The sequence below is a fragment of the Carex rostrata genome, chromosome 3 (genome assembly GCF_964058835.1).
Source record: "Carex rostrata chromosome 3, lpCarRost1.2, whole genome shotgun sequence".
Classification (NCBI taxonomy): Eukaryota; Viridiplantae; Streptophyta; class Magnoliopsida; order Poales; family Cyperaceae; genus Carex; species Carex rostrata.
Window position 1 is genome coordinate 13,984,200 of NC_135920.1, and position 25,924 is coordinate 14,010,123.

The following is a 25,924-nucleotide window of genomic DNA, read 5'->3' on the forward strand; positions in this document are numbered from 1 at the left end:
AGTGCTAGTATTAGCTAATAGTATGTTGCCTTTATTGCGATTAATTAGTTATGATGGTTGGCACCAGTGTTGTAAAATGTAGTTTTGTTAATGCATGCGGAAGATCTCTGCATACCGTGTAGTAGATTTGTATGCGGAATTACATATGCGGTTTTACTATAATTTGTTAAAGAAATATAGATAAAATAAAGATAATTTATATCTAAAGACTTGTTTAGTCTAGTAGTTTGTGTTAAATGTTATAGATTCTAATCTTCTCAACTGCGAAATAATTTTTAGTCTTTTTTCATGTCTGCATGGCCCGTATATGTGCCCTTAAGACTATTGCATAAGTATATGCATATGTAGCCACATTTTACAACACTGGTTGGCACTATAGGAACTTGAGATGAGCCTATGCAGCTTGATATTTCATAATTGGGTCTTGACGTCCCAAGAATAGTAGCTATTCTAAATAGCATTCGATCTAAACACACACTTGCTAATTCAAATAACTTGAGAATAAATCACTATATTTTTATTCCTGGTGATGGTTGGAATAAATTATTTTACAAAACGAGGAGAGAGTTTGTGCATTCAAGAATTAAAATATTTTTATTAATCAAAATAATATTTTTACTAATCCGAATAACCCCATACTAACACTATTTTCAAATTAACCCGAAAATAACTAGATATTTTCTCTCTATTTTCATCTACTAATTCCAATTGTTCTATTCTTACATGATCCAAACGTACCGATTTATATGCGTGCCTCGCACGAACCCAATTTACTCAAAAAGGAATTTTCAGTAAATATTGGAGGTCAATACACCAAACTATTTAATATTTACAACGGATTTCCAATTCGGATTTCAAATTTGTGACCTCTCACACGGAGAGCTTTGTTTTGCCATTGGATCAAATGCTAGTCTCCCTAATTAAAAGAAATTTTGTAATTACAGTTTAATTAACGCTGAGACTAAGATAATGATCTCAAACCTTTTTCAAATGGCTTGCAATTTGTTCTTTTTGCATGGGTAGCCATAAACAAATTCATTTACGCTGTAATTAAGATTATAAAGTTGTGCTTTTATATGGATTTGTTGGATCAGTGAAAAAGCAGTGCAATTTAATTGGCCATTATTGTTCAATTTAGCTCTATGATCAACTCGTTCGTTAATTATGTGAAAGCAAGTTTGAAAGGGCATCAAGTCGATCCAAATTAATTATATAACGAAGATAATTTAATTGGTCTTTTATTCTGTAAATATGATCAGAGTTTTGTACTAATTTGAAAAGAAGGTCCTTGACAAATGACAATTGTACAACCTCCATTTAAATAAATCATCCCATCAACAATTAATGATTTCCAACCACAGAGTTAATTAAATTTGTAAATTCTAATTCTCCAACAGAAGCACTGATTGAATGCATTTAATTTTAAACAACTAACATGTTTGTAGGTCTTTTGTCATGGAGCAGTCAAACAATTAATAGCATTACGACAGTACTTAGGCTCTGGGACATGCATCAGATCAGACTGCTTGAGCCTGAGGATCCGATTGAGGATGTGGCATGAGACCCGACTGCCGGGGCGCCGGGGCCCTGCCTTGAGCCTTATCGGTGCATATATATATAGTGCAGTTCTCCATTAATTCCTAATCTGAAATGGTCTCTGTATGTTGGAAGTGTGATGACAGAATACAGATGCAAAATGGAGGCTGATTACGCTTTCAATGCTAGAGACCAGCATTAATGCTAGCTGTGTGTAGGTGCATTAATGTTAGAGCCTTAGGTTGCGGTCGAGGGAAACCCTCATTAAAGGAAAGGAAGGGGATGGAATAATGGGGAGACAATTCTCCGAACAGTAAAACCTACACTTCAAATCGGGAGTGACAGATTTTGTCAAAAATCTCTTTGTCGCTCCCCTCCGAACAGTGCGCACTTCCTTTCGTTCTCCTTTGCTGTCTCTCTGATTCTTCTCTTATGGAGCAAGTGAATTTGCCGTTCTCTCCCTCCGCATCTCCTTGTCTAGAGCTGACTCTTAGAGCTGGTATCGTTCGACACTTGTATGTATACTCACTGAAGTTTTTGCAGAAGATCCGAATTTTTTCTGAATGGTGTGGATCCTAGAGATGAAAAAGTCAAGGATATATCAAAATTATATCGAGTGATATCATGACATGAAGAATTTATTTCTTTGAAAATACTTGATAGTAGTCAATTAAGGTGTCATATTCCTGGTTGTGTATCAAATAAATTGTTCTCGGTTTGAGTTGTTTTATATATTTGGGTTGACGTTGTAAGCACAAAACTTACATCAATCGTGATCCAAGATATTTGCAATTTTTGAACCTTCTTTTCTTATTTCACAAATATTGGCTTGTGCTTCGACTCTTCAGTTAGGTTTTTGTGTGTTGTACTTGTATTATACTTTGAGGGGGGGGGGGGGGGGGGGGGGGGGTAGAGGAGGGTTCAAATGCCTCTATGTTTTTGTGCCTCCATTATGTCTCCATCTCTTTCTATTATTTTCAAAGTTCAAACAGTCGACCCGAACCGCTTAACCTAACCTCCATACTAAAATATATTTGGAGACCAAATTTTATATTTTTAGGAATTTTTTTTACTATTTTTTTAGATAGGTAGAAAAATATTGTTTTTAGATGGTTCAGATTTACTGATTTTGTACCTATCTAAGAAAATAGTAAAAAAATTTCTAAAAATATAAAATTTGGTCTCCAAACATATTTTAATATGGAGGTTAGGTTGAACGATTCGAATCGACTGTTTGAACTTTGAAAATGATGGACAGAGATGGAGGCACAAAAACATGGAGGCATTTGAACCCTCCTCATATATATATATATATATATAGTAAGGCTTGGGTGCTATGGATAGCATAGAGGGCTACGGTGCTATGGCTCAATATTCGAGTTTTCAAAATCCTAACGGTCGATCCGAACCGTTCATCTTGTTCTCCATATTAATATGTGTTTGGAGACCAAATTTTACATTTTTTTTGAAATTTTTTACTATTTTTTTAGATAGGTAGAAAATCAAATATCTGAATGGTGTAGAATTTTTTAGATCAAGTGATTTTCTACCTAGCTAAAAAAATAGTAAATTTTTTTTAAAAAATGTAAAATTTGGTTTCCAAACACATATTCACATGCAGAACAAGATGAACGGTTCGGATTGACCGTTAGAATTTTGAAAACTCGAATATTGAGCCGTAGCACCGTAGCTCTCTATGCTATCCATAGCACCCAAGCCTTACTATATATATATATATATATATATATATCCAAGATATTTAGGATCTTCTTCCCAGTTAGAAAGAAAAGAGAAGTGAAGTGATGGAAATGAAAGAAAATTAGGAGATATATATTCTTGTCCTTCAAATTAGAAGGGAATAGATTTTGAGAAAAAGAAGAAAAGAAATGAAAAGAGTAATTCTCTCACTTTTGCTTCTCGTTCATCTCTTAGGCTATGTTTCAGGAACCTCCGCGTAGAGGGAAGGAACGAAAAAGAAAGGGAGGGATTAGCGTTGATTTCACTCTCTCTACGCCCCGATTTGGGAGGGACAAAAATCTCAGAACTTTTGTACAGCAACTCCTCTTTGCTTTCACTTCGACTTTCCTCTTCTGAAGTAAGGGAACAACTTTGGTTAAGTTCGAACTACTGGGATTCCACCTCCGCTCCCTTCCCTTTCCTTTAATGAACGATATTTCACATTCTCTGGAACACAACCTCTCCTTTAATGAACTTTGGTTAAAATACATTTTTAAATTTAAACTTATTTAGACTAATTTAAAAATTATTCTTCAATTATTGAAATAATACCGCCAAGTAACCTCTCCTTTTTATGTTTAACTTGATGTAGTTCATAATAGTTGACAACAGTTTAGTTGGTAACATACATATAAATACATTTTTAAATTTGAACTTATTTAGACTAATTTAAAATTATTGAAATAAATACCGCCAAGTAATCCCTCCTTTTATATATGTTTAGCTTCATATAGTTAGTTAGTTAGTTTGTTACTGATCTTTAATCTTCCTACGTAAACTATTGGCAGTTTATCCTAATTAGATTCACGGGTCCGTATTAATAGAAAATACATTGCATCAAGAGTCGTGCTGTAAAATATTTAAACGGTTGAGATCTTTGGCAAATCAACTCAACTACTGGGGTTAGGGGTAGCTGATGATCTGACCATTTCCGACAAGAAAAGAACACGTGACATCCATCACCCGCGTCGACACAATACAAAAAAAGAAAAAGAAGAAGCTGTCCTGTATACGTATGATGGACGTACATCTATCAGGGCGTGTAACATGAGTCCATCCATATCAAATATCAAACTCAATCCGGTGCTTATTGAGATTTGAGGGTATGGGGGTTTGCTTTGAGATTCGTGTCAACTAAAATAAACGGTCCAGATTTACCACTTGCACCTCAGTTACCTGAGGTGATATGGATTCGTGTAACATATGCTTGCTGGGGAGGGAAGCGTATCCTCTGCGGGTTTTTCCGTGCGGAGCTTTTAATCTGGTCTGTTCGTTTTGGATCGGATGGACCCAATTAAAAATTCTGCAAATTTTGATTTTTTTTCAATTCGAATAAAATTTGATCTGCTCCGTTCCATCCGAAACGAACAGACCAGATTCGCACAGCTCCGCACAAAAAAATCCGCAGAGGATACGCTTCCGCTGGGTAGTGGGGACATGATTCTCCACTCCATTTCTTGAAAGGAACAGAGAAACCGAAACAAACATCAGACCCCAAGGGCAAGCGCAAGGGCAAGGGCAACGGGGGAAGAAGCACAGAAGAAAATCAGCACCAAAAACATAGCTGGACAGTGGACACGACCCTTTTGTCCTCAGATCCACCCATATATTAAAGACTCTCTTTCTCTCTCACTCTTCCGATAAGAAGAATTGAAGATTACGGATAAAAAAAGGGAGACGAAAGAAACCCTTCTTTAGGGTTTCGTCGGAGATGAGCCGCCGCGTGCGGAGGCGCTGTGCCGCCACTGACAAGGGTAAGCGCACTGTTCCGTCGGATGAGTGCGCCGTGTCCATATCCGTTACACCCGGCTCACCTTATACCGTCGACTGGACCTCTTTGCCCGACGACACCGTGGTCCAGCTCTTCTCCTACCTCAACTATCGCGACCGTGCGTCTCTATCCTCCACGTGTCGCACCTGGCGCGCTCTCGGCTCCTCCTCTTGCCTCTGGGCCTCCCTGGACTTGCGTTCCTACCGAGTTAGTATCCCAACTGCAATGGCTCTCTCGACCCGCTGTGGTCACCTCCGGTGCCTCCGTCTACGGGGCGCTGATTCGCTTTTCTCGATTTCAGCCCTCCGTGCGCGGGGCCTTCTTGAAATCTCTGCTGATGGGTGCCGTGGTCTCACTGATGCGACATTAGCAGTGCTTGCTGCCCGGCACGAAGCTCTCCAGAGTATCCAAATTGGGCCCGACCCGCTAGACCGTGTGTCAAGCGACGCGCTTCGCCATGTGGCAGTGTGCTGTGCCCAGCTCAGGCGGCTCCGTCTTTCAGGTCTCAGAGAGATAGACGGCGAGGCAATTTCAGCCTTTGCAACACACTGCCCAGATCTTGAGGAGGTCACATTCCTTGATTGTGGGAGTATAGATGAGGGGGCGATAGGAAAAATCATGTCTTTGCGGTTTCTGTCTGTTGCTGGGTCCCGCAATGTCAAGTGGGCTACCGCCTCTCTAGCATGGAGTAACCTTCCCAATTTACTTGGTTTAGATGTCTCACGAACTGATGCGTCTCATATAGCTGTGTCTCGGGTTCTCTCCCAGTCAAAAAGTTTACAGCTTGTGTGTGCTTTGAACTGCCTTTCAGTTGAAGAACAAGAGACAAACAACCCCATCGTCTCGAAAGGAAAATTACTTCTCACCATTTTCACTGATATTTTCAAAAAGGTCGCTTCTTTGCTGTTCCCAGACTCTTTGGCTGACTCGAAATTGGTATTTGATCAATGGCGGTGCAATGTGAAGAACCAAGATAAGAGCTTGGGCGATATGATGACATGGCTTGAGTGGATTCTGTCACACACCTTGCTGAGAACTGCGGAGACAAACCCTCATGCCATGGATGAGTTCTGGCTGAAGCAAGGGACATCTCTGTTGCTAACTCTGGCGAAGAGTATGCAAGAGGACGTGCAGGAGAAGGCCGCAACAGCTCTTGCGACATTTGTGGTCATAGATGATGAGAATGCAAATGTGGATCCTGCCAGGTCAGAGGCAGTGATGAAAGATGGCGGCATTCCTTTGCTGTTAGCGCTTGCTAGGTGTTATAGAGAGAGTGCTCAATCTGAGGCTGCAAAGGTTATTTCATTTGGATATATATTTAACCACTAAATTTAAGAAATTAGTTGAAATTGCTAGTTGTTTCTTCAACTCTGTCATGCATATATTTGACATATTCTGTATGTAATTCTTTAATATATCTTAACAAAGAGTGTTATCAAGATTGCATCCAAACCCAGATGTTCTGAATCTCACTGTTCAGAGCATTCCCTTCTTTTAAGGGTGTGGAGTTCTATAATTTACTACATGTACACTGCATTTACACACCAGTACAGTACCACTCCTTGGCAGCATTGGCTTGCAACCACATGTTATCATCCGACCTTGAGTGCCAATCATGTCAGTTTGACATTAACTTCAATCATCAATCATGCAATTGGGCTTCGACCCAGACATAACTTGGCTGTTGGTTAAACCATAATTTGCAATTAAGCCTTTGTTGAGCTCAGTTGTTGTCTATAGTAACCCAAGTTACTTGAAGTTTAACCTCAATTGTGTGATTACCATGAAACAAGCCAAAGTAGAAAACACAACAGGGAAAGTTTGTGGTGTCTCTTGTTTTGTTTTGTGGACCTATGTCGGTAAATCTTTTTTCACGATGATATACTAAATGTGGTCTTATTATATACACACACACTTATTTGAGTTCATTTTTTTTTGGTTCTGTAGGCAATTGCAAACTTGTCAGTAAATGCAAAGGTTGCAAAAGCAGTTGCAGATGAAGGTGGTATTGTAATACTTACCAATCTCGCAAGATCGATGAATCGGTTGGTGGCTGAAGAGGCTGCAGGTGGCCTTTGGAACCTCTCAGTGGGAGAAGAACACAAGGTTCCAAATTTTAATCAGAATTATAAACATAATTGTTACTGTTTGAGTTCCTGTGATGAGATCATAGGGTGACAATCTCATCACGTGTCTTCAAAAAAGTGTATGTGATTTTTAAATCATGCTGCTAAAAGAAACTATGAGTGCTTGGAAAATTACAATGTTCCATACATAGAGATGCTTGGTTCAATATGATTTTGTTCTACCTAAATTGATCCAAATCACATCTATTGTGATGAGGGTCCTAAATTATCTAATTAGGAGTTGTGATTGGATCCAAATCACTTCTTCTCTGCTGGTGCTTGCATGTATATTTACTATTTTTCTCTCTTTTTGTTTTATATTATAGGCTGCAATTGCGATGGCAGGCGGGGTGAAAGCTTTGGTTGATCTCATTTTCAGATGGAGCGAGGGAAATGATGGAGTTCTTGTATGCCTCTTTTAAATACCAAGACCTCACAATATTCATAAAAGAACAGTAAATAGAATGAGTGGTCCTTCAGTTTTCCTAGTTTGTCTCACTAGTTCCGAGCATCTTAAGATCTACCACTTTGGTCCTGTAAAAGTTAAATTTTGTATCATGTTATTCTTCTTTTGGATCCATGGAGAACTGATGACAAAAAATGTCACATAAGTGCTTTATAAAGGCTTTGAAGGGCCATTTTGTAATTTATTCAAATTAATAAATGGAACTACTGTACTAATCCACTCCTTAAAACTTACAGGAAAGAGCTGCAGGTGCACTAGCTAATCTGGCAGCTGACGATAAATGTAGTTTGGAGGTGGCGAGGTCTGGAGGTGTTCATGCTCTTGTCAAGCTTGCTCGCTCTTGCAAAGCCGAAGGGGTCCTTGAACAGGTCTACTTGTTGACTGTTCTTTAGAACTGTACACATTTAATGTGTTGATTTGAAAAACCTCAATTTCTCGTGTGATTGACCTATATCTTGTGTTATCCTTCAAACCATTCCAAATTTCTCACATGCTCCTCCTCTTGCTACGTTTGTCCGAAGAACATCTGATCTATTTCCTATTTCTTTTTCATTTGTGTTGAGAGAAATGGTGTAATGCCTGAGAAGGGTTAGATAGGCCCTTTAAAGAAATGAGCCAGTAGATGAAGGATAATTTTCATAGTTTGTAGGGTACATGTTATATTCTGTAGGTTTTGGGGCACACACATGAAATTGTCTCAAAATTAAAAAGAATGCGATTTTTCATGATGTCATCATTTAGATGCACTGCATATAATAACAATGCAATTTGGACAACAACAACAACAACCAAGCCTTTACTCCCAAACAAGTTAGGGTAGGCTAGAAATGAAACCCAACCGGAGTTGTGAGGGTTTCATTTCCATAAAAAGGCTGTATTATGTTGGCTCACCATGCCTATCACAACCCTCCTTTTTCCTGGCTTGGGACAGGCTGTGCAGAAACTACATAGGTGGAGTTAGCAATGCAATTTGGAGGCTATCTTAAATTCTATACAAGTATTTAAGCTGGAAAGATGTCCAACGGTGAATGATAATTGTGCAAATTTGTGTTCCTCGAGTGAAATTTTGGTTTCATTTCATGGGTTGACATTCTTACAAAGTTATAAACCTCTCTAGGCTGCTAGAGCATTGGCTAACTTGGCGGCACATGGAGATAATAATGGTAATAATGCGGCTGTGGGCCAGGAAGCAGGTGCTCTAGAAGCACTCGTACAGCTCACTTGTTCTCAGAATGAAGGTGTAAGGTATCAGCTCTGCTTACATAACCTGAAAAATAATTTGCATTGCTCCCGTGCTCTCCCTTTTTCCCATTGCTGAAGGAGCTTATATTTTTAATCATCAAGATATATCAGCAAATGAACCAAAAAGATGTCCCTATGATATTGGCATCTATCATTATATAGTGTTCGGTTGGGACAATAGAAAAATAATATTGCGGTAAATTCCATGGGTTAATTACCTTATTCTTGGGATTACCTCATTCAGCAAGTAGCTTGACTTCGAATAGTGCTCGTCTTTAATTTCTGAGTAACAATTGATTGACCAATCTGTACCTTAAGCCAATTTTATATCGGACAACAGCTTTATATTGGGTCATTTTGTAAATTTATGTTTTCTTGTATTTTAAAAAAAATAACAGGCAAGAGGCAGCTGGTGCATTATGGAACCTATCATTTGATGATAGGAACCGCGAAGCTATAGCTACTGCTGGTGGTGTAGAGGCCTTGGTAAGCAATCCAACTTCCCTTTTTTCTATTTGTCAGGTCTTAGATGGCTTCGCAAGCCTGATTACCGGTCAGCTCATTGTAATCCTTTTCCTTCTTAGAAATTCACAAAAGATCCCTGCATTATACAAAACATAGTCTCTTCATTACTTCCGGAATTAGATTGATATTACAAAAATGCCACTCTAACAATTTCCTTATGCAACATCAAGTTACCTGTTTTCTTTTGTTAGAAAATTGTCCCACTTAGTGCAGAACTTGAGTGTGCTCACTTGAATTCTGTACTGCTGCTTACTAGACCCCTCAAGAAAATTTCTAAACCTTGGGGTCTGCTCCTGAGATGGGAAGAAACGGGAAGGGAAGGGAAGAAAACGAGGAAGGTAGAGGGGTTTTCCTCATTCACCTCCTGGAATTAAAACTCGAGAGCAAGGTGGATGTCTCTTTCTCCCCTCCTTCCCATTCACCTCCTTTACCCAAACTCAGGAGCAGACCCTAATCTCTTTGTTCACCAAATTATACTCATAAAAGGTAACGGCATGAAATTGGGCAATATCAATCATTTATAGCCATTTATCCGAATTTGAATCCAAAGTAGTATGCTTCTATCATTGAAAGATCAGGAACAGACTAAAGAAAAAAAATATTCCAGAATATATTAGGTAGAGATTGCCTCATCAGGCGAAGGTGAGATACAACAATATTGATGCAAATGGTTTTGAGAGGTTTGGTGGGGTTAATAGTTTAGAAAGAAAGGGGGTGGGGGCAGGTAGCAAGATAGAGAGGTATATGGAATTTCTGTTAATTTGTAACAAAATGAGAGATGATAAAGAGGGGTATATGGAATTTCTTTAAAGTTAAATGTTCATACTTTGCCTATACCACAATTTATTTTGTTACAAATTGCAATGGGTTCTTAGATAGTCTCAACAAAGCTTACAATTAAGAATTTATTTTAAATTGAGAATAAAATAAATGAAATTGACAGAAAGATAAGAAGTTTCTTTCTTTGGGGCTGAAAAGCCCCATGTGTTGTCCCTGTTTTTATATTTGGAGCTGAAAGGTCCCACATGCTTGCTTCTTCACGCATTGATTTTCATTGCAACATTCACATAAGAGGAAGTAACGAGGGAGTTTGTCTGATAAGTTTTGACACAGTAAAGGGCTAGGGTGGGCAAATACAACAGAAGAGAAAAAGATGGCGAGAAGGATTAAAGCAGTATGTGGAACTTTAGGTTGGGGAATGTTCATTAAATGGAATACTTTAATGTTACATATAAGTAAGCATAAGTTTAACTATATTTTAATTAGTTATAGAGAATCATTTTGAATTCTCTGTGAAATGAAAGGGCTCTTTTGCAAAACTCAGCGAGGTGGGTTTTTTGCAATTCATTCATAATTTGAAGTTCTTTTTTTAAATTCATCTTTTTGTTGCTGGCATAAATTGCAAAACTTGCTTTATTGTAAGAAGGCATTAGTGTAATCCTGTTTTTGTGCTTGTTTGTTACTGTCATGAATTTAGGTGGCACTGGCACGAGAATGCACAAATGCATCAGAAGGCCTCCAGGAGAGAGCTGCTGGTGCTTTGTGGGGATTGTCTGTTTCAGAAGCTAATAGGTATTTACTTTTTCTATACTTGGACGATGTTTTGTATAATCTGTTTCAGAATAATAAAAATGATATGCTTTCCTGAAGATTTTGTTTTGCTTTTCACATCTCACATGTTATTCTTTTTGTTGACTTTATTTTATGTTGAATTAAGGTTTTGTTTTTCATTTTTGTTGAAATCATCTCTCTTGGTTCTTTTGTACAGCATCGCTATTGGGCGAGAAGGGGGGGTAGGTCCTCTACTAGCACTTGCACGGTCTGAAATTGAAGTAAGTTGCTTTCCCTTATTTGAGTCCTTTGTTTACAATCTTGTTTTCAATTTTTTTGTTATATACACTTGTTCTGTTTTATTGAAGTTCTTTGTCATCTTTCCTTCTTTTTGGAAAAGGATGTTCATGAGACAGCAGCAGGAGCGCTTTGGAACCTTGCCTTTTATTCTGGAAATGCACTCCACATAGTGGAAGAAGGTGGTGTACCGGTTCTTGTGAACCTTTGCTCTTCATCTGGATCAAAGATGGCTCGCTTTATGTCAGCTTTAGCCCTTGCTTACATGTTTGATGGGAGGTACCTTAATTTTGTTCTTTCCCTTTGTAGTTTATTTTTTTCTTGGCTTTGCTTTTTGTTCACATTTGCTCACTGTGTAGTGTGTGGTAATCGTGAGCCCCTCATAGTGTGAAGCCATATCTAACTTAATTGGACCCCTTATCTGTCAAGGCAAGCTCCTCGTTTGTAGGACTGTCATTACTCTTTTTAGATGAGACAGCAGCGCATCTATCCAGAAGAGACCAGTGATTGGATATACCCACCATTTTAAATTCTGTCTTGCACTATTATGGCCAATTACCACCCAGATAGAAGTTTTGAACATTCCAAGCCTTCAAATTTCTTCTTATAATAGCACATATGAACTGTATTATAGCAATTAAAAAGGAGATGTTTCAAAACAAAAACCATGCCAAATAGGCCTCATGCCCATTACCCAGCTTAGTGATCCAACCCTGCAGGTATCTGCCAAATTTCAACTATTATATGGTTGTTAATATATTTGTGTGGTATACTACTGTACGGGTTATGTGTGGTTCTGGAAATCTCATGCTCCCCAGCCATTATGGTGTTCATTAAAGCACATTCATTTATAGTCAAAACAGAAAGCAGGTGACATGATAATGACATTCCTTTGACTAATTGGAAATATTACTTCGAGAACTGGCAGGATGGATGAGGTTGCTATGGTGGGGACATCAGGTGAGGGGTCGTCAAAAGGTGCATGCTTCGAAGGGGCAAGGAGGATGGCATTGAAGCACATTGAGGCCTTTGTTGGTACATTCTCACATCCCAACCTCTTCTCCCTTGCCGCTGCATCCTCTGCCCCTGCGGCCCTTTCTCATGTTGCCGAGGCTGTCTTCATTCAAGAGGCTGGCCATCTTAGATGCAGGTTGGTGAATGTTTCAATGAATATGGTTTCTTTGCACAGGGTTCATATTTTTGGTTGTTTTATTGGGATAAGCAGTAGTACAGGTGAACCAAAATTGATTAAAATCTATGCTTTATTATGAAGTTAGCCTAAGGTGGTAGTTTTTCTACTAGAAAGATGAACACACTTTTTGAATTTTTTTGCTTGGATCTTGTGCCTGCTATTCTATTTCCTGACCAGAGTATATAGATGACATTGCCTGACCCCTTCACTGTTACATAATTCAAAGGGGTATTTTTTGATCAAAGAATGCACCTTCATTTTTACATATTGATATTTTTCTTTGGCAAGGTACAGTAGAACAGATTGACTATTTTATTTGACAAATTGCCCTCCACATCTTTGCAAACACAAAATTGCTTAATTTCAATTCTCTAGATGACAATCGATAGTGTAATAATTTCCTAGAAATAAAAATATGCAGGAAATGAAAAATTTAAAACTTAGATGCTGCAACGATGTTATTGTACTTGTATGCTCAAATTTGGGCAATCAATATTTGCTGTCCTGTAACCCTCTCTGAAAAATCTGGTCCTTTCAGCTAATGAAGATTAATGATGGATGTTTTGTGGACAAAACCCTCATCTAAGCAATTTTTTTGTGTTGAGCTAACCCTGTTTGGCATGCTCAACTGGCAACATTCTGTTTGAATCTAATCGGGACCCTTCAAGTCAAAAGGATTCACGATTTATTTTACTATGATTTGTCCCTAATATTCTGGCATTTTCGTTTCAGCGGTGCTGAGATTGGAAGGTTCGTATCAATGCTGCGCAACCCTTCATCAATTCTTCGTGCATGTGCTGCTTTTGCTCTTCTTCAGGTTGGCATTTGTATTGCACTTAGTATATAGATTAAAAACTGATACAACCTCATTTGATTTATCAGTCTGTAGTATATTACTAGAGTTCATTTTTATCATGACAAGGATCATCTGTCTAACGAGCTTTTAATTGATACTAAATTTTCTTGCATACGAGTGATCCCTGATAAGTAGAAAATCATTATTGTCCTATTATTTTCTCTTTTGCTTTAGTACTACATAGGACCTACGTTGGGATTGGAGAATTGTGGTTTATGCCTGAATGGTTGGGCCATAAAAGCCGAGCTCCATGATTTAGTGATCTATGCTGTATCAATCAATCACATAATTGGTTAAACTTAATATTTTGAAAAAAAAAAATGCAGTTTACGGTGCCTGGTGGCAGGCATGCAGCACACCATGCATCCCTTCTACAAAAAGCTGGAGCAGCTCGTGTTTTGCGTGGTGCTGCTGCTTCAGCAACTGCACCAATTGAGGCCAAAATCTTTGCCAGGATTGTGCTCAGAAATCTTGAACATCACCAGACTGAATCTTCTACATAAAATGTAGAAGAAGAAAGAAAAAAAAAAAGGTAGCAGCGCCTTGATTAAATAAGACAACTTTTTGCATGGTCACTACCTGTGTCTTTCACCTGTGCCTCTGAGAAACCTCAAAATATTTTGGTTACCTCTGCATGGAAAGGAGGGAAGGGTCAAAGTAGGTCAAGGAGGATATGAAATTTCCGTTTGTTTTGTGAGGCATGGACAACTATTTTCGATTTACAGGGGGGCAGCTGTGCTGTGAAATATGGACCTATGAAGAAAATTGACCATTCAGTAAAAATGAATTCCCTCCATTGACGGAGGTTATCTTTGCCTTCTTTTAGAGGGTAAATTTTGAGTGTATTTTTGTCTCTTTTTTTCTTTTAATTTATTTGAGTGTTGTAGGTTGGATGTGTTGAGTTCGGCGTGTATGTAGGAGGTTAAATTTTGTCAAGCATATTAGACATGTATGCTCTTTTTGTTGTGGTGCGCTCTACTTGGAAAAGAAAGGGAAAGGAAATTAATTGTATATTAACATTAGATCTTACTGCATGCCATGGAATTAAGCGGGAAGTTTGTGTTTTTTTTAACATGGTTTAATACTTGAATAACTAATTGAGGTAATATCATTGGTTTTGGGATCAAAATATTTTTGGTGTTAGACATTTGTTCTTTAATTACGTTGAAAATTCCTAGCTTCTTCCATTTGATCACCTTGTTTGAGTGGTTCGTCGTCCAGTTTTGATCCACTCATTTTTACCAGCTAAGAGAGCTTTGAACTCGGTGTGTTTTTTTTTTCCTTTGATCGCACAAATTAATTTTCTGGTCTCATAATTTTTATTTCTTCCGAGGATGTAGTTTATCCAGTAGCTTACAATTTGTCTTTAGAAACGGTTTCATCATTCCATTAGCGATCTGTTAACCTTCGTAATTTTCGGTTTTGGTTTTTAAACCCTAACTGGTCGATATACCACATGGTACTTTGAAAGTGAATTCACTAAATAAAGCGTTCTCAACTGAATCACAATCTCAACGACAATACGTGAAACCAACAATGACACCTTATTTGCATTCATTAGGGTAACGCACATGCAAATATATTAATACTAGGGCAGATCATTTAATTATTCCATGGATGATAACACGATGTCAGTATTTAATCCAAGTGCCTCCTTGATAGCATCTGAAGCGGATGAAATCAACCAAGAAAAGGAAGAATAAGTACTTGACCTTCCATTTTCCATTAGATACGGTACCATATAAGTTATCATGTCACTTTTGGAGATGCGAAGATGGCCTCCTTTCACTGAGACAAACTTCACCTTCCCTGCTTCATCCAGAGTTCTCAAACCAATCCAATCTTCTGTGTAAAGCTTTGTCTACACAACAATTTTAATGGGGAAAAAATATGAGAGAGATCTAATCAGAGAGAGAGAGATGCATTGGGCTTGTTATATATAATCTTCAAGTCCATTTATTGTGTTCAAAATTCAACAATTAGAAATGGGCAAAATTATATACTGTCTATATATTTTTTTATACTAAATAGAGGTTTCTAAGTGATACAACATTATGTTGTGGTCCAATGATCAGCATGCCACTAGCTGTCAACTAGTGACCGGTCAATTTAGCAACCAGAAGTTTGGAGAGCTGGTTGAACCAAAATAATTCTGAGGGCCTAAATGTACCAACCACAAAAAGTTGGCTCAAATCAGAATTTATTGAATTTTGAAATTGGAACATATATTTTTTTAGCAATAAAAGGATATCACAAATTTTTTCTATCGGTACCTCTTGAGGAGATAGTACGCTGTTGAAGCTGCCATCAGGATAAAAACCAAACCATGCTGTTTCCTTTGGTATAAGAACCAAATCGTTCTTAAACTATTTTGAACAATTTTACAAAACAAAGTCAGATATCGGTTATATCTCGAGTAATAAGAATTTGTACAAGAATGGTTCAAAGAAATATAAACTAGAAACTATATTCATATTAAGACATCATTGGGACTTTCCATCCTTAAAAAAATTCCACTTGTGATCATTTCTACCACTTTTCAATGAAACCCTTAAATGACCAGATTAAACATTATAGCAATAGCAATGAACAAGTTTCTTGTCTAATATAAAGCTCTTCTAGTTCTGGCCAATCAGGGGCCAAAGTAGTAACTAGTAATCTTGTACCACTTAAGAGGATCGAGAAACGAATCAGGTGATTTGAGTACCATTTATGTAGTCTACTCGATTATGACCAAAATTTGTTTAAAATTGGAAGAAGGAAAAATACCACTTAACAAAGCAACTACCATTATAAGAACCAAATTCTCTAAGCTGCTGAATCTTTCTTTGTATGTGGAATTTCTCTCCTCGGCCTTTTCGTTGTTGAGCTTTGGAAGAAACCTGCATCCTTTCAAGTACTCATCTATTTGCTGCATTAGAACATGACATACATTAATATTGTGAAGTTAAATAAGTACATTAGATAATTGATTGCAGCTTTATCATTCAGTCCCTAGTTTTTATCTGTTAAATTTTATTATTAGTAATTCACTTGAAATTCAAAACGCATCAATTTGCCTTTTTTTTTGCCGCCAAATTGAATATTAGCCAAATTTACATATAGACTTTACCCAATTAGATTCACTCAATAGAAGGAAAAAAATTCAGACACCTTTTAAAAAAACTCACCAACCAGACTAGACAACACCAGTCACAAACGAGGTAGTTTATAATTTGTTGCAACATAAAAGGGAAAAACACCTATGACTTAGAATATGAAAGTAAAAGTAACAGAATGCTAAAGGTTTTGGTTGACACATGCATGTATTGGATATGACCAGTATAGTTACCATATGAACCGGCAGTAACTTGATGGCCTTTTATGCTAGAAAAATATACACCAATGCTACAGAACCGAATGAAAATCAAAGTGGTACATATAGAATACCATGTAGTACATAGTACTACCATATCACACAAGTCAATGGTACCAAAATCAGAAAACACCATAAATACAAAGGAGAACGTTTTCTCCTTGACATCATATTTTCGAGTTAGGAGCCATCCGTTTAACATTGAACCAAACAAAGTTTGTTGCACTGGCAAAAACCACATCAAAGTTGGTCTGTAATTACTAATTAGAAAATGTAACACAAGGATAAACTCACCGTAGGGATCTTGAGATATCCACTTGGGGCAAGATGTTCCTGTCATTTTACAATCAAATTAATAGATGTTTACTACTATAAGCAATAGATGGAAATGCTTAATATACCATGGCTCTCAGGTCCCGTAGCTATACTACCTAATGTAGAAACATTAAGTTTCTTGCCAAAATAACCATTTCAAAAGCCCCGTATGCAAAAAAGAACCCGAAACTTGGCCTGTTGTCCAATACCAGAGTCCTCACATTCTAACCTAATGCATACAAACTACAATCAATTTAATATGAGCACACCAACCTGAACATAATCTGAATATATCTCCGACTTGATGAGGGCATCAATTATTGCACATATTACGCCTTTCTGATATTAGACAAACAAATACAGACATAAATTTAATATTAGAAAAAATAAAGATCCTAAAGCATCCTACCGCACTAATCAGAGCAGGTGAAACTTGCAACTAAAAAGTAGTAAAAAATAACATAATAATTACCAAGGTTTAAAATGGTGTTACGTGGTCCTTTGTGGTAAGAGTGCGAAACTAACGACTAAAAAGAAGTAAAATAATAAAGCAATAATTACCAAGGTTTAAAATAGTGTTTAGCGGCCCTTAGTGGTAAGGGATTCATTTAGTGTTTAGTGGTTTCTTCGGCAGTGATAAAATGAATGATAAATCAAATACCGGCATTGTCTTATAGACCAATGTTTTCACGTCATAGAGCACTATCATGTATAAATATTGATACCGTATGCACAATAAAATAATAAATTATTGTATTATTGTATTGCAAGTACCGTGTACAAAGAGACTGTTGATAGGGTTTGCTATTTTTTTTCATAATAATATTCTAGGAGAGGGAAGATAAAAACCTTTACTAACTCATACGGGCAATGATAACAAGATATTATCATTTGGGCCTTAAAATATTTATATCTGAAAACCAAATCTGAAGACATCCACATATTATCAAAGTGGCGCCTGATATTTTCTGGTAAAGCCTAAAAGAAATTGATAGATAGGTGCTATATTCCACTGTATCAGAAAAAAATCTACTAAGCTGCAGATTGTTGCATTGTTTGTGCAGTAGAGCTTAAAAAGTGATACTGTGGTACAGTGGTGACAAAACACAATATTTAGAACAAGATAAGTGTACTTAAAAGTAGCAGACTACATAGACAAAAAAAACAACATTTAATCAACTAAAATTCAAGAATGCATGAATCACCCAAAATAAAATAAATGAGTTTCTGATATGCAGTATTTTTATTGTTGTCTATTTATCATAAGAAAGAGATACTTACACCACAGAGAGGCACTGATGCAGTGCCGGCATGGGGACCACCAAGTGAGATCAAATTCTTGACCTGTTGAAGTATGTCAATTAGTAACTTAAACAACCTCAATGGAACTTCTAGTATTTCATAGTTCATACAAAATTTCATGTTCCATTTGCATGTTACAGAATGTTTTGTCAATTAGGTGAAAAGTAGAAAACAAAAAACAACTTCTCTGAAAATATTTAAATTTACTTACTGGCGGGCCCCCATCACAAAATTCTATGACAGCTCGGCCAATCACATTTCCCTGTAATAGTAATGTAATGAATATAAATAATATGCATGTAGCACAATAAATGAGGATTTCAGTTTTAACATGCTTATAGTGGCAGCAAGAAGGTGAGAATTATGAGGTTTGTATCAGTACAAGTTTATTGAACATTCATTTTGTTTGTTTATTCTTTTCTGCCATTTCTGATTGTCGCACAAGTTCATATTCAAGTTATCTGTTTCATCTTTCATGCCATTTCTGATTGTTGCACGAACTCCAAAGTCAAGCATAACTTAAAAAATAAACACCATCAGTTCAATAATTAGACTGGCAACATGCTAGTGAATATCTTCTGTAACAAAAAATAATGTAAAATTGAAGTTTCACCGAAGTTGGTTTTCCACAGCTTATAACTCAGTTGTTGCACAAAATTAATGAATTAATATAAAAGTACCTGTGAAAGGCCAATGATATTGTAACCTTCTTTAAATTCCTCCATTGTTTTTACCTAATCGTTCAAAAGAAAAGAAAAGGAACACCCAAAAGTTAAAGCTTATTTCACCAGTTCAAGTGATATGATAACGAGAATAAAATTCCAAGAGAGCTGCCTAACCTGTTCACACACAAGGTTTGCCTAAAAAGGAAGAAAACAGGAGTGAAAAAGTAGAAATTGTTAAAGTCAATGTTACAATTTTAAGAGTTCAATCTGCAATTAAATATAATGAACATCTAACAAGGATAGACCTGTTCTTGAAGAGGCATGATCCAAGAATCCCAAGTTCCATCTCCGATTTCTCTGGAAAAACATTTAAGCAAAGAGAAAGATAAACATGCTCTATCAAAATATGATCAGAAAACCGCGACAAGAAACAATTCATTTCCATCATTTGCCAAAAAATTCCAGCTCTTCCGATTAATTCAAAATTGATTCATACCAATAGTTGGTCTTAACACTGTATGTAATTGCAGATAAAGGACAGCATTCACTAATTTTCATGGTAGAAGGTCAATTAAACGACAGAAATCTCAAAAGCATGGAAATTTAAGAGCTACTTCCCTTCTGTCATTATGCTGATATTTGAACTGATAAAAGGAATTAATAAAACGAAAGAGTAATTAGGAAAAAAATAATCTCACATGCAGTATCCTTTGGAGCCAGACCAATCGCTAAGTAGCTGCGTGAATTCCGTTATGCCTCCATTCGAGCACTGATCTCCAATCCCTAAACGAAACAACTGTTCAGTGAATTAACAGATCAACCTCAGATTATTAGAAGAAAAATCTTAGGAGAGAGGAATTTCGCACCATGTAGAACTATGAATGGGAGCGATAATGAAATAGGAAGCGAGGTGCACAGTAGCGCGAAGAGAGAAACAATTCGCGCTACTGAGACGGCCATTGTTGTTTCTTTAATCCTCTTATCCTCACAAAAAGAGAAAACAAAGAAGAAATATAGGAGTTTGTAGATGTCAGGTGAGATTGAAAATGAATTATGAATGAATATAAGATAATTTATGTTCAATTGCCGGTTCGGACCAAGAAAAACCGAATACGTATCCTCTGCATTAACTCAAAAGGGTATCTTTTGAGTTAATGCATCTCGGCAGTTTGATATTATACGGAATCCATCTGACTGTCTGATTTTAACACATGGACCCTTAATATTAGTGCGGATCTAGTTCGCTCGCACGGATTTTGAAGTGAATCGGACGGTTGAGATATATTAAATCAAAAGATTCCCTTTTGAGTTAATGCAGAGGATACGAATTCAGAAAAACCTCCTGACACCTGACATGGCCACATGGGAATGCGCTCTACCGGGGCACGGATATTAATGGGTCCCGTGCATTTAGCTCGGACTGGATTGGCCCAGATTCTGAACGGACGGTACAGATTTAAACTCAAAATTTGAGTTACTTCAGAGGATCCGGAAGGATTAGTGGTTGCTACTTGCTAATCCAGTAATCGGTAGAACCTCGCAAGTGCGAATTCAAGTGGGCAAGTGGCGCAAAATTTTCCGAGTGTTTAGAGACCGAAATTTTTATAAATACCCTAAATAATTAACAAATTACGAAATCTATCACATTTTTAGTGAAAATTCAAAAACTAGCCAATCCGGTTAACCAATAACCGGATTGGGCCCTTCTTTCCGGTGGCCCAATTCCCGGAATAGTGAAAATGGGTCCGGTTATTGGTTAACCGGAAATGTGGGAATGTGCTTTCTTTTTGAAATGGAACAAAACCGTTTAGTGGTGCACCGGTTTTGGGCTTTTTTTTTTTTTTTTTTTTTTAAAACAGAATTTTTTATTTTATTTTATTTTTTGTATTAAAATATTAGAAATGTTGAATATATTTCTTTGAAAATAGATGGAATACAATATAATTTGATTTATTAGAAAGACTGCAACAAATAGCTCCGATCAATATTTTTCAGGCCGGATTTTTCGCGGCTGTAAGAAAAATTAATATATTTATTTATGTGTTATTAGAAAAAAATAAAGATGCTTAGATTCTGAGTTATTGATCCCGGTTCAAAAGTCACTTCTAGGTAATTCAGAAAATATTGTGATCTTTCTAGTACATTTAATTTATTAAAAGTTGTATCTATTTTGAGAATTCTTTTTGAATAACAACTATTAAATAAATTAAAGTTTTTATTTTTTTTTTAAAATAGATACAACTTTTAGTAAATTAAATGTACTAGAAATATCACAATATTTTCTAGATTACCTAGAAGTGACTTTTGAACTGGGATCAATAACTCAGAATCTAAGCATTTTTATTTTTTTCCAATAACACATAAAGAAATATATTAATTTTTCTTATAGCCGCGAAAAATCCGGCCTGAAAAATATTGATCCGAGTTATTTGTTGCAGTCTTTCTAATAAATCAAATTATATTGTATTCCATCTATTTTCAAAGAAATATATTCAACATTTCTAATATTTTAATACAAAAAATAAATAAAAAATAAAAAATTCTGTTTTCAAAAAAGAAAAAGAAAAAAAGAAAGGCCAAAACCGGTGCACCACTAACCGGTTTTGTTCCATTTAAAAAAAAATGCATATTCCCACATTTCCGGTTAACCAATAACCGGACCCATTTTCACTATTCCGGGAATTGGGCCACCGGAAAGAAGGGCCCAATCCGGTTATTGGTTAACCGGATTGGCTAGTTTTCGAATTTTCACCAACAAGAGGATAGATTTCGTAATTTGTTAATTATTTTGGGTATTTATAAAAATTTCGGGTTTAGAGAGCTTATCAAAATGCGAACTTGCAAAACTTTTATATTATATGGGAATTGAATAAATTCATAATAATTAAAATTTCATCCGTAAAATAAATATAATAACAAATTCACTAAAAGACAATCATAACGGAATTCAGACTCGAGAGATCACATACTACAAAATGTAATTAAAAAAGAAGAAGATCAGACTACAATACTATACATAGCGTAGATCGATTCAAACAATCAGAAGAACATTAAAGATAATTAGTAAAAAATAAAAAATACAGCTAGAGAAAAAAATACAATTAGAAGAAAAATAATACAACCAGTAAAATATAAAAAACAATATTTGCAAGATAAAAGACAACTTTAATAAAATAAAATACAACTAATAGTAGATAAAAGACAACCACTAAAACATTAATGACAATAAGTGGAATATAAAAGACAACCACTATAAGATAAAATACAATAATTACAAAATTAAAAACAACCAGTAGAACATAAAATACAATCGGCACAAGATGAAAGACAATTAGAAAAAGAGAAAACATAATCAGTATTAAATGAAAGATAACTAGTAAGACATGAAAGACAAACAATATAACATAAAATAACAACAAAAATAAGATAAAAGACAACTAGAAGAAGATGAAAAAAATAGTAGAAAATAAAAAACAATTAGTACAAAATAAAATACAATTAGAATAAAAATTAAAAACTAGTACCAAAATTAAAGATAACTAGAAGAATATAAAATTCAACTAGGAAAATATAAAATACAACTAGAAGAAGATGAAATTACAACCAGTAGTAGATGAAATACAACATGTATAATATAAAAGACAACCAGTAGAAGAAGAAGATGAAAGATTTGGAGAACATGAATAACAACTTATAGACGATGAAAAACAACTAGTACAAGATGAAAGACAATAAGTATAACATAAAAGACAATTAGTACAAGATAAAAAAAACAACTAGAAAAAGATGAAAAAAAAACTAATACAAGATAAAATAAAACTAGAACAAGATGAAACACAACCAGTAGAACATAAAAGACAACTAATTGAAGATGAAATACAACTATAAAAAAATAAAAGACAACCAGTAGAACATGAAAGACAATCAGTACAAGATGAAAGACAACTAGAAGAAAATGAAATACAACTAGTAGAACATGAAAGACAACCCGTACAAAATGAAAGACAACTACAAGAATATCAAATGCAACTTGAGGCAGAAGAAATACCACTATAATAAGATGAAGTACAACTTGAGATAGAAGAAACACAACTAGAAAAAGATGAAAGACAACTAGTATAACATGAAAAACAACCAACACAAGATGAAAGATAACTAGTAGAAGATGAATGACAACTAGAAGAAAAATAAACACAATCATTACAAGATGAAAAACAACTAAAAGAAAATAAAAGACAACCAGTAGAACATGAATGACAACAAGTACAATATGAAACACAACCAAAAGAATATGAAATACCAGTATTAGATGAAAAACAACCGGTATGAGCGTGAAAGACAACCAATAGAATATGAATGACAACCAGTATAAGATGAAATATTGTTGCCCCTAACAGCACCTAGAGGGAGGTGAATATGGGGTTGTTTATGTTAGTTCTAGCAATAATTTTTTTCGTCTATTTGACTAATTTACAAAACATACAATTATTGAATTTTATGATTTCTTCTATTTTAGAGTTATGCAGGTTCAAGTAAATTGAAATTGCAATATGAATTGCTTGAACTGAAGAAATCATGAAGAAATTTATCAAGAATTTATTTTGTAATATTTTAATCTTGGTAAAGTGTGTTTGATGTTGTTTTACAAGATACAAACGTTGGTAAAGTTTGTAAAATGTTATAACGATTTAATCTATAAGTGTTTGAAAACACTAAGGAATAGCTTGATCAAATACAAAGGAATATAAAACATTACCTCAACGTTTTAATTAAATTTTCAAACCTCAAAATTCTTGTTTTTGATCAAGTTTCCACAGAGTGAAATCGTTGGTAACGTTTTAATCAATCTCGCAGAAAAAGAAAACCTAATTTGAATTTTGAACTAAAACGTTGTAATGTTTTATAAAACGTTGGTAACGTTTTAAGTCAAAATGCTCTTTCTAGATCTGTTTCTATAAATAGAGATTTGAGCCTCCATCCCAAACTCTCCCAGCCGACCCTAACTTTCAAAACATTATTTTTCTGTGAGCTTGGTTCCTTCATTGTTGATTAAACTTAAAACTTCCATATCTCTCAAACAACCTCAAACTCACTTCACTAATCTTAAGTTAGATTAGGTTAGAGTGAGATCTTGAGTGTTCTTCTTGAGGATCTAAACTTTGAGACTTCGTTCTCTCTTTGAGTTGGCCGTGTGACTTCCCATTGGTTTGTAAGGTCTCACCGGTTCACAAGTTGTAAACCTTTCTCATTGGGTATAGAAAGGCATACCTAGAAGCAGTTGCAACGCCCCGGAGGTGTATGCCTTCGTTTTGCCGAACTCCGTTATCACCCTACGTGTCAAATTTATCTAAACACATCTATTTACTTATTAATCACAATTATTTTCAATTCTAAGCGATTAGCGGTGCATTTAGTATAACAAAGTGGTATCAGAGCAAGTTACTCAAATTAAGACACACTTAATTGGAGTTAGATCAACTTGACAAATGACACCCTATAAATCCGTGAAGGAACCCTTGGTTTTCGGAAGTACAACAAAAAATTTCATGCATTGGAAGAAAATCATGATTAACTATTTAAACATTCTTGAGATTGGGATGTGGTTGAAAATGGATATACATCAAAATTTAATACACCATTGCTATCGATAGTATCGATGATGTAAAGGTCGAAACCCTTGAATCCAAACTTGTAAAAAAAGATAATGTCCTCGCGACCAATGCCATTTATAATTTGGTAAATGAATCGGTTGCCTTAATCTTTGATAGCACCTTAAGTGCAAAAGAAATGTGAGATGCCCTTGTAAACCGGTATGGGAGAAATACAAAAATTAAACGAACCAAGATAACCGGTTTGGAAGCCAAATTTGAAACCTTAAAGGTTGAAGATGGCGAAAGCATTGAGGATATGTATAATAGACTTATGTATATCCAAAATGAATTTACCAAATAGGGAGAACCGCATTTTAACAATAAAATTGTAGAGAAACTATTGCAGGTCATGCTCATGAGAGACAAATGGTCCAGCTTGGTGAGTGCGCTAGAAGCAATTCAAGGGACACAAGACTCATTCACACCGGATGACCTCTATACACACTTCCGGAGCTTCGAAGAGAAACTTTGATAATCCGGAGAGCTAAAGCAAAGCTCAAAATCCAAAACCGTGGCCTTTCCGGCTAAAAATCGCAACCCTCCTAGGTCCTCAAACACCCGTCTATCAAATGATCAATTTATAAACAAAATTGATCATGAATCCTCCAAAGATGCCCTTCTCTTGTCCAAAATGTTCCAAGGCATGCTTCATTTTGAAAGAAAATGCAACAAGGAACAAGAAGAGAAAAACAAAAGAGTGATATGCTTTGCATGTCATAGAGAATGGCACACCATCCAAACATGCTTCAAACTCTATCTCCAATTGAAAAATATTGATGGTGAAGGGCAACAAGAGAGAAAGACAAGGCAAAAATATAACAGGTACAAGGGCAAGAAAAAGGCTAAAGCCATGCAAGCCTTGTTCTTGGATGATAGCGAGGTGGAGCAATCCGACATGGAGTAGGAAAATAAACAAGAGACCAACCACCAACCTTGCAGATGGCAAATGTAGATGAAGGTCCCTCGACAATTAATGTTGACTCGATTATCTCAAGCAAGAACATTGATGAGCATAAATTATATATACTTTTGCCTAAGGTTTCATATCAATAACTCGATCAATTTCCATGCATTTAGGTTAATTTAGTTTAATTTAGTTTAGAATTATACTAAGAATCAAGTTACTGCCCAAGTCTATTTAAAATTTAGGAAATGGAGCAAATTATTGATCTTCTCGCAAGCTTTCCGAAAAGTGTTAGAACACTAAAAACGGAGTTTTGGATAATGAGTTATGCTCATTTGAAGTTTAGCTCACAGCAGAAACAGAGGCAAGACACGAATCGTGCAGACTCCACGCCTAGAAAGCAGACGGAGCAAATATGGAAATTTTAGCTTTC

At 35.9% G+C, this 25,924-nt stretch overlaps 2 protein-coding genes across 3 annotated transcripts; one reads left to right on the forward strand and one right to left on the reverse strand.

Moving 5' to 3' along the window:
* The first annotated feature begins 4,703 nt into the window (after window positions 1-4,703).
* On the forward strand, window positions 4,704-14,430 carry LOC144551647 (protein ARABIDILLO 1-like). The gene is made up of 12 exons (XM_078299711.1): window positions 4,704-6,340; window positions 6,992-7,150; window positions 7,497-7,577; window positions 7,873-8,004; window positions 8,754-8,881; window positions 9,277-9,364; window positions 10,881-10,975; window positions 11,172-11,235; window positions 11,355-11,530; window positions 12,180-12,401; window positions 13,176-13,260; window positions 13,626-14,430. Exons 1-12 carry the CDS (start codon window positions 4,985-4,987, stop codon window positions 13,800-13,802), a joined length of 2,763 nt encoding a protein of 920 aa, XP_078155837.1. The 5' UTR covers window positions 4,704-4,984; the 3' UTR covers window positions 13,803-14,430.
* A 328-nt stretch (window positions 14,431-14,758) lies between these two features.
* LOC144551648 (alpha/beta-Hydrolases superfamily protein) lies at window positions 14,759-20,034 on the reverse strand. 2 transcript variants are annotated; one of them, XR_013510850.1, is made up of 12 exons: window positions 19,803-20,034; window positions 19,635-19,719; window positions 19,242-19,293; window positions 19,111-19,131; window positions 18,952-19,005; window positions 18,483-18,533; window positions 18,251-18,313; window positions 17,243-17,308; window positions 16,949-16,987; window positions 16,069-16,210; window positions 15,573-15,665; window positions 14,759-15,160 (listed from the first exon to the last, which is right to left on the reverse strand). XR_013510850.1 is itself a non-coding variant. In XM_078299712.1 (12 exons), the coding sequence occupies exons 1-12, from the start codon at window positions 19,894-19,896 to the stop codon at window positions 14,906-14,908; spliced, it is 996 nt and encodes a 331-aa protein (XP_078155838.1). In that variant the 5' UTR covers window positions 19,897-20,034; the 3' UTR covers window positions 14,759-14,905. The 2 variants fall into 2 exon arrangements, 1 of the variants encoding a protein (XP_078155838.1); XM_078299712.1 differs by having other exon boundaries at window positions 16,088-16,210.
* Window positions 20,035-25,924: the final 5,890 nt, after the last annotated feature.